Consider the following 9,735-nt stretch of genomic DNA (forward strand, 5'->3'; position numbering starts at 1 on the left):
AATGACTCATCCTGAATCTCATATGTTGGCATCATCCCTGGAAGGACTATTGGCCAGGAACAAGGCAGGGCTGAATGACAAGTGGCATCCCAAGGAGACTGAAGAATAAAATATATGTTTGAAGCACAGACATGTGACCTACAATAGCTCAGATCTCAATTGCACCAGAGACTCAGCTGGCCTGGAATAGCCTGTTCCTTCAATAATGCCACATAAACAGCTCTTGGAGAGCAGAGATGTTTTGCTCTGCATTTTATCAGCAGCTTTTGGGATGCAGCCACCACAGGGAGCCACAGCTCAGGCTACCCTGGCTGTTTGATGTTGGTCACTAAGAAGCAGCCAGAGGCAAACACTAAAAGATCCTAGCTAAGGCCTAAACTGGTGTAAATTGATACAGTTCCATTGAGTTCTGAGCAGTTTCAAATTCATATTCTTTGCCTGTGAATCTGAAGAGGAGATAAAAGTTCCTAACCAGTCTGCATGTTCTTAACTCTTTTCCCCCATGGGATTAAATTCAAGAATAGAACTTTTAATGGCTAAGCAGCATTTCTTTTCCCCTGGGGAGAGAACTTTGGAGGATTTCAGTGTTGCTTTGATTTTCTGTATCTGATTTTCAATTTCTATTTGCATGAATGGAACCACTTTCTTTCTTTCTTTCTTTCTTTCTTTCTTTCTTTCTTTCTCAACAATTATATGGTTTCTTTCTGCTGACATCACTAAAATAAAAGACTTATTAGGCTGAAGGTGCAATGCTATATGACATCTTAAAAATGTTTATTTCACACTGATTGTAGGTATGACAGAGAGACTGAACAATGACGAAGGGTCAGATCCTCATCTGATGAAAATCAATTGTAGCTCCATTGGCGTTAAGGGATCAAATCCACACACCATCTACTCCGGCTGGAGGAGGGCCACCTTAGAGGCACCCCCGTCGAGAGTGGGGAAAAGTGAAGCCGTGTTTGTAAAAAACTGGGTTCTAGCTCCCCAAATTGTCCACCAATGGTGAGAGCAATCCTGGAGCAGCAGCCTGCCCCACAACCTTTTGTAGTTATCTTTGTGACTGGTTCAGGGTCTCTGCACATTCAGGCAGCTGTAGCTGCATCAGTCAAACCCAAAGCAGTTTCCCCTCTCAGAGCTATTGTCTCCAGCTTTCTATAGATTCTGGGAGGTGAGGTTAACATAGAGGTCATTGGGTGGTACTTGATGACCTGTGATAAACAGAAGGTCTGATTGTCTAATTGTCTGGTTAGGAATCCCTATATGTAGAATGATGATTCACTGAGGGCAAATGAAAACATTAAAGAATTTTATTAGAACATTTAGTAAAGATACAAAGACTCCAAATTACATAAAAGACATCCGAAGAAGTGGGCTGTAGCCCACGACAGCTTATGCTCAAATAAATGTGTTACTCTCTAAGGTGCCACAAGTACTCCTGTTCTTTTTGCGGATACAGACTAATGCGGCAGCTGCTCTGAAACCTGTCATAAAAAGACAGCAGCAATGTGAAATTAAACTGACCTTTTGCATCATCTCTTACATAGAATCACACCCTTTCTTGGGGTTCTGGTGGTTAGAGAGAAAAGGGATTAGAAAAGTGTGAAAGGATCAGATTAGGGAACTCTTGGAAGACTTACTCCTTCACCCTCCCACTTCCCTGGTCCTTCTTATGTGAACAGGGAACAACAATACCTGAAGTGTGAAGGTGCAAACAATTGGCCTGCAACACAAATCTTTTAGAAGTTCGCTTTTGTCCTTCAGCACAGGAACCTTCCCATTAAGACACAAGGCCCAAAATACAAACTCACCACTGTGATTTGAGCTGTGCAGGTGGACAGGGGTTTGTGTTTCCCTTCCATTACATGTGTCCTTATCTTGACCAGGAGGATGGTGTGGATATGAGCAATGCAATGAAGGCTCCGGTGGTGACAAGCCCATTGTGGGAAACCATCAGCAACTCCATCATGTATGTGTCTGTACAGGCCAGTTTGATGACTTAGGGGACATAGCAGTAGAAACTGTCTAGTGTGTTGTGTTCACAGAAGGGCAGTTGGATGATCAGTGGAAGCTGGAAAATGGAATGGACAAAGCCGCCCATCCATGCCCCTGCCTAGGGGCGGCAGCTTATATGGGCTCGAGGTGCTTAAGCACCAGGAATATTCAAGGCTGAGGACTCTGCTCCACCAATATTTGGAGTTGGGTTTCTCCCCTGCCACCGCCTCAGAGCTTCCCTGCCTGAAAGAAAACAGCCAGTGCCTCTCTCCTTTGTTTGTGCTGCTTCTGCCTAAGGCTATAGAGATCAGTGGCCAGCAGCCTCTTGGAGCACTGAGGGAGGGGAAGAGGGAGAGAGGAGGAGGAAGGAGGCACACAGGTGCTTGGGAGCTCTCTCCCCTGCCCCACCCCACCCCACCCCCGGCACCCAGGGGCAGCAGCAGGAGTGGGGAGGCCACACATGATGGCAACCCCCCGCCCCGGTGTGACGAACTGGGAATGTTCTTAATGTTTTCTCTGAATACTGTGTGGGTGCCTCAGTTTCCCCTATGCATTTCTCAGGGATCTAGATGGTGGGATAAGGGGGTGTGATTGTTGTAGAGCCCTAGAGGGCCAGTGTGATGCTGTCTGCACAGAAAATGGCCGAAACCCTGTCTGTGGGCAACTGATGGCCTGGGCCGCTCTCCTGCAAGCTGCCAACTGAAGGTGTTGGAGAACAAAGAGATCAGGTGGCCTCCTAATGCCTGGAAAAGAGACAAAGGCCAGAGGAGGGAGTGTCAGTGCCTGTGCAGACTTCCGGGAAGTGCATCGTGTGGAAGGGGATGCTGGGATGCTTTGGAACTACTCCATACAAAGCCAGTCAGGACTCTGGGGGAGCCTCCTCTCTCTGAGTAGACTGTCTCCAGGGCAAGAAGCTTACACCTTCCTGGGTCTGACCTCGGAGCATTCAGCATGCCCTTCCACATCATGCACTTTCAGCAGTGAGTCTGCCCAGGCAGGTCCTGGGGCAACCAGAGGTCCCTGCACCCCAGCTCTGCAGTTAGACGTAACTCTCAGCCAGCTGGTAAAAACAGAAAGAGGGAAGTAGTCAGGGAGAGAGAAGTTGGAGAGGGTGGGGGCCAGGCTGTTTGGGGAGGCACAGGTATCCCTACACAGCCCTTCATACCGTTTCACAACCCCAATGTGGGCCTTGGGCCAAAAAGTTTGCCCACCCCTGTCATAAAGAGTATAATCAGATTCCTTCATGTGGGTCTTCTCCTGAAATTAAAATAAATATAATTTCAGATTGAAGGTTTAGAATCTCAAAGCTGGCTAACGGATTAAACATGCCTAAATCCCATGAAAATTTGAGCATCTAGAAACCTAAGAAAGCTTGGAAGTATTTAAAAAAGCAAAACATGCAGCTGGCCTGCAACACAAATCTGTTAGAAGTTTGTGTTCCTCCTTGAGCACAGGAACCTTCCCATTAACCTCTTGATGGTGCTTTTCAACTCAGTTTTCCTCAGGGTGTAGATCATTGGGTTCAGCATTGAAGTGACCACTGTGTAGAGCACAGACACTGCCTTGTCCACTGTGAATTTCTCGAAAGGCTGGTCATAGATGAAGACACAAGGAGTGTGCAGAACAGTTCTATGACTTGGGGGACATCGCATTAGAAAGTGTCTAGTGTGTTGGTTCCACAGAAGGGCAATTGGATGATCAGTGCAAGCTGGACAAAGAATGGAGAAAGCCACCCAGCCATGCCCTTGCCCCCAGCCCCATGCACATACTTCTGTTCGTGATAGACAGGTAGTGCAATGGCTTATAGATGGCCACATACCGATCAGCTGCCATCACTACTAGGAAGAAGACCACAGTGCCCCCGATGAAGTGGAATAACCTCTGGGTCAGACACCCATTGAATGAGATGGTTTTATGCTGGTACAGGAGGTCCTTTAGCATCTTGGGGGCAGTCACCGAGGACTCACTGAGGTCCAGAAAAGCCAAGTTGGCCTACAGGAGGTATGTGGGCGTGTGGATGTGAGGGTCAGAGATCACGGTGATGATGATGATGAGGTTCCCAAGGCATGTAGTCCCATAGACTAGGAAGGAGACCAGAAGAGGAAATGCTAGAGCTCAGTGCTCTGAGAGATGCCCCCCAAAATAAATTCTGTCATAGGGCTATTGAGATTCTCCTGTTCCATTTAGGGTCCTTAAACTATACCTGCAGGGAGGACATTAATGAGAATGATGAACACTTTGAAGTTCTTGCTGTAAAGTTATTAGTAACCACTCACAACCTTAACAAAGTTTTTGTTTTGTGCATTATTTTGCTTAGGAATTCCCTTTTTGATTAGGAAAGCACGCACAAAAAACCCAACAGTGTAACTTCAGTAGAAAAGTGTAGATGGTTAATTAGGTACCTAGGACCCACTATTTGTGGTGGCTCACATGCTAGGTGATTGTATGAACTACTGGGCGGTAGCGTTCCAGGCCCATTGTCTTTCATAATGGCAATTCATAGTGATTCTTAGTATTTGTGGCAGAAAGCTGGTGAGAATGATTCTATACTCTGGTGGTTAAGGTAGTCATGGGGATACTCAAAATCAAATCCTTTCTCCAGTCTATCTTTAAGTATTTACACAAAATAGCAGAGCTTTAAGAGTGGAGATTGAGTAAACCCCATATTCCAATATCCCATAACTCAAGGCGTGCTCCTCTCTTATGTAAGACCTAAATTCAAACCCTTTCTCTGTATTAGGGAAAAAGGGAAATCAAACCCAGTTGTCCCACCCCACAGGTAAATCTGCGCACCACTAAGCTTCAGCTTATAACAGAGGCACCACCTCCCCGAAATGTTTGGAAATTTTTGATCAAGCAACAACTTCTGAAAAATATGTTCACTTGCTTTTTTGTATTACTATTCTTCAATTACTGGTAACAGCTGTCAATCTTAACTCCAGCCTGGCAACGTTTCTTGTTGTCGTTTTTTCCTTCTTTTCCCCATCACTGTGAAGTGACTGTGAGCATTTCCATTCTTTCAAATAGTGAGTTTCTTTTTAAGTTCAGTCTTAACACTGAATTTCCCTGAAACTCTATGTCCCATTATCCGCCATGACTTCCCTCTGTCAATAACTTTCTTCTCCCTTCCCTTAGGAATTAATACTGGGACTTACAGCAGAGCTGGATTGTTAAAGTTCTTTAGGTGCCTAGTGGGATTTTCAAAAGAGCCTAGGTGTCTAAAGTGGGTAATGGCCAAGTTTTTAAAAGTATTTAGGCTTCGAAAAATGCAGATAGGTGCCTAGTGGAATTTCCAGAAACACCTAAGCAGGTTAGACACCTAATTCTTGTCGAAATCAATGGAAGTTTAGGCATGTATGAAGTTTAGGCACTTTTGAAAATCCCACTAGGACCCTATCTGCATCTTTAGGTGCATAAATACTTTTGAAAATCTGGCCCTTTTCAATTTTTGAAAATCCCACTTTACGTCTAATGGAAAGGACTGAGAGCCAGGGACTGATCCCAGACCCGACTCTGTGAAATCAGGGTAAGGTTGGGCACCAAATCCCCAGTTTTTCAAAGCAGCCTAAGGGTGTCATACATCCACTCCTTTGAAAATCCAGGGCTAAACCCAGCAGTGCTGAGAACAAGCGGGGTAGACCATGAACTTTCAATGAGAATTAGGCTCCTAAGGGTATATCTACAATGCAGCTTGGAGCAAACTAGCACATAGACATTATCAGTGTGGATGTTGCAGTGCTGGTCTCAAGCCCACCTGACTCTCCTGGGTCTGAGCTCAGGTGGCTAATGTTAGGAGATGAGACCTGGGCTCCTAAATCATGAAGATAGCTTGGAACAATGTACCCTTAGGCTGAGATATGTCGGGCTTCCAGGCTAAGATTTCCAAAGCTGTTTAGAGGAGTTAGGCACCCAATTCCCAGTACAAGCAGCTGAACATTGAACTCCACCAGGGAGCATTAATCTTAATCAATAAAAGAGAGATTTGTAAAGGTATTTAGGTTCCAGATGATGCAGATAGGTGCTTAGTGGGGTTTCAGAAGCACCTCTGCACCCAAACACTTAAATCTATGGGAGTTAGGCACTTACGAAATCTCCACTAGGCTCCTATGTGCATCATTGGGTGTCTACATATCTTAAAATAACTTGGCCCTAATTCCTAAATGCACAGAACATCTCAGTAACTGAGGATCCAGTTGCCAATTAATGTCCTGTTGTATTTGTAAAATTGTCCCCTGTCAAACAAATACAGACAGGTGGAAGCAACTGGGCTCCAATTCTCCTACTACAGAATACAGAGAGGGAAAGGATGTGACTCTCTATGCAGGCCGACTTTACATGAAGGATTCTTATTATCAGCTTCTATCCCCTGACTCCAGTGGTCTTGGTGAGTTTATGGTCAGCAGCCATTGCACAGACCTGGGAAGCAAATTCCCATTACCATCCGCCCGCGGGATCCATCCTTGCCCCAAAGCAGCAGATATTTCATTGCTTCGTTTAAAGTCTTCTACTTAGTGGGGAAGGCTGGCCCAATGGTTAGAGCACTAGGCTGGGACTTGGCAAACCAGCATTGAGTTCCTTGCTCCTCTATTTGCATCCTGTGTTTGACTGGCCTGGTACTGAATCACACTGCCCAACTTCCCTGTTGGACACTGTCCCTCCAAACAGCACCTGCCACTCGCCAGTGCAAGTTGTGCCTGGTATTTAGATGCCCAAGGATGCTCGAAGGCTGTGTGCTATGAGGTACACACCAGCTACTTGTTCCAAAAGAATTACAGCCAAAACTCATTCACCTGGCACATGATACTAATGGAAATCAGCTTCACACAGAGCACTGGGTGAGACATCAGGAATGTTGCTAAGGGCCGAGTATGTGCTGGGTCAATCAGCATCAGCCCTATCCTCTCAGAAGATGAGGAAGGATGATCGTGTCTTTAGGATAGCAGTCTGCCACTGCAAATATGCAGGTTTCATTCCCTGTGCTGACACACACGCCCTGTCCGACCTGACAGAAGTCACTTACAGCACGTTTTTAAAGGTGTTTGGACTTCTTAAGGCAGCTGAGCACTCCTGAAAATCCCACTGGGCACCTGTCTACATTTTTGGGGTCTGACCACCTTTAGAAGCCTGTCCCTTAGCCTCTCTGTGCCTCAGTTTCCCATCCCAGTGGGGATCACTGCAGTAGTTTGGTGGAATCAAAATTTGACCTTATTTTTTTGGACTTAGTTTGTCTTTAGGAATCATTTAAATACCTTTCTCTTCCAAATACCTTTCCACCATAGGAAGAACAATACAGTATTTATTTATTTAAATAAATAACAATAATACATACAGTTATATACAGCTCTAGGTGCTCTAACACATCATACATGACACAAAAAAACCCCATCAGCATTAAAATTATCACTTGAACAGACACCATCAGAAACTTTTTTTCAATTCTTCATCAATGCGGAAAGCAAAACTTCAAGTCTCTCAGAAAACCCCATTGATTCTGACATTGACTCCTTGAATAGATGACAAAATAAGTGGATATCACCATTTAGTCCAACCTACTCCACCCTCCCAAGCTCCTCCCTCCCCGCAAAAAGCCACCTGAAACAAAGAAACAAGTCAACGAATGAATCAACAAAATCGAACAAAATGAAAAAGAAACAAGCAAACACACAAGGCAAACCTCTCATACCCCAGGCTACAGGAGCCCTATAAATGCCAATGATAGATAGATAGGTGCCTACATATATAGATTCTGATCTTATGTACACTGGTGGAATCTTATACTAACTCATATGACTTCAGTGAAGCTAGTCCAGATTTTGTGATTTCATAAAGAGATTCCACCCTATGTTCTCAAAGAGACAATTTTGTCATCTGTTGATTGTATCTACAAAGAAACTCAGAATGAAATCACATTCAAGTTGCAGGGATGGAGATTTTAACTCTTGGTGAATAACCGCCACACAATCAGTTTCTTCAAAGCAGCTTTGATCTCCTTGTTCCTCATGCTGTAGATGATGGAATTCATCACTGGAGGCACCAGGGAATAGAGAACACCCACCACCAGGTCCAGACCTGATGCTGAGCTGGAGGTGGGTTTCAGGTAGGCAAAGATGGCTGTGAAAAGCAACAAAGAGATCACAGTGAGGTGAGGCAGGCAGGTGGAGAAGGCTTTATGACGTCCCTGCTTAGAAGGGATTCTCAACACAGTTTTGAAAATCTGAACATAAGACACAATTATAAAAACAAAGCAGTTTAACGCTAAAAACACACCGAAGGCAAGAGCCCAAAGTTCACTTATGTGTGAGTCAGAGCAGGTGAGCTTGAGTAGTTGGGGGATTTCACAGAAGAACTGGTTGATGACATTGGACTGGCAGAAGGGTAACCTGAAGGTATTGCCAGTGTGCAGGGCAGAGTAGACAATACTAGTAATCCAGGCACTGGCTGCCATTTGGACACAAGCTCTCCTGTTCATCACTCTCTCATAGTGCAGTGGTTGGCAGATGGCGACATATCGGTCGTATGCCATGATGGTGAGTAAGGCAAGATCAGTTGCACCGAAGAGGATAAAGAGAAATACTTGGGCGACACATCCAGGATAAGAAATCACCCCGGTTTTCATGAGGGAGTTGGCCATGGATTTGGGGATAGTAACGGAGATGGAGCCAAAGTCTAGGATAGACAGATTCACCAGGAAGAAGTACATGGGGGTTTGAAGATGGGGGTTGAGGGCTACGGCTGTGATGATGAGAAGATTCCCCATCAGGGCTGCCAGGTAAATCAGCAGGAACACCACAAAGTGCAAAATCTGCAGCTCCCGAACGTCAGAGAATCCCAGAAGAAGGAACTCGGTCAGGGTGGTTTGGTTGGACATTTTCTTTCTCAGTTCATTGTGTGATGGCTGCAGAGGGAAGGACAAAGACAGTGGGGAATTACAGTGACAGAAGGAGTGGCCCTGATTTCCCGCAACAATATTATGTGAGTGTCAACAATGCACAGCATTCATCAATGCTATTTACTAGGAGTGGTGACTTATCACATGAATGTAAATTGGCAGAGCTCCCTTAAAGTCAATGAAGCTGCAGCAGTTTGCACCATCTGAAGATCTGGCTCATTATGTAGTTTAATAAAATGCTGTGTGAAGGATTAAGCAAAGTACAATCTCAATGCAATAATTCTAGCCAAGATGGATTCCCTATTGCTACAGCAGGCTCTGGACTTGGGCAACACTGCCTGATATCCTCTTTTTGTGGAAGTACAAGATGGACTTGGCATTGTGTATGACAGCTCACCTGTTATTATTTCACTCCAACACCACGTAGATGGCTGGCTGCCTGAAAACATATCGATTTATGACACCAAATCCTGACTGCATTTCCATCTCTGTGTACCGATGGGCTAGCAGCATCGCTCCGCTACCTCTCTGCTGTGTCATTTGCCAATGTCACTTTCTGGGTGTGCGGGTGAGTGGCCATCAGGAGATTTGGGTTCTGTTCTTGGCTCTGCCACTGAACTGCTCTTTGACAATGGGACAGTCACTTCCCCTCCCTGTTCCTCTCTTTCCCCTCCATCCATTCTCTGCATTGTCTTCTTGCACTGTGAGTTCTGTGGGGGATGAGCTGTGTCTTATTATATGTATGTTCACTGCCCCCATTTACAACCTTTCTTTTTAGCGGGCAGCACTGTAGGACAGAGAATATGGCGCTAGAGCAGAATATCTCAGTTCTAATCCCATGGACATGCTCT

The 9,735-nt window shown here is 45.2% G+C and overlaps 1 protein-coding gene across 1 annotated transcript; it reads right to left on the reverse strand.

Moving 5' to 3' along the window:
* Positions 1-7,927: 7,927 nt before the first annotated feature.
* LOC123348976 (olfactory receptor 14I1-like) lies at positions 7,928-8,863 on the reverse strand. Its single transcript, XM_044986699.1, has one exon. The coding sequence runs from the start codon at positions 8,861-8,863 to the stop codon at positions 7,928-7,930; it is 936 nt and encodes a 311-aa protein (XP_044842634.1).
* Between the last annotated feature and the right edge of the window lie 872 nt (positions 8,864-9,735).

Source organism: Mauremys mutica, chromosome 13 (assembly GCF_020497125.1).
Source record: "Mauremys mutica isolate MM-2020 ecotype Southern chromosome 13, ASM2049712v1, whole genome shotgun sequence".
Lineage (NCBI taxonomy): Eukaryota > Metazoa > Chordata > Testudines > Geoemydidae > Mauremys > Mauremys mutica.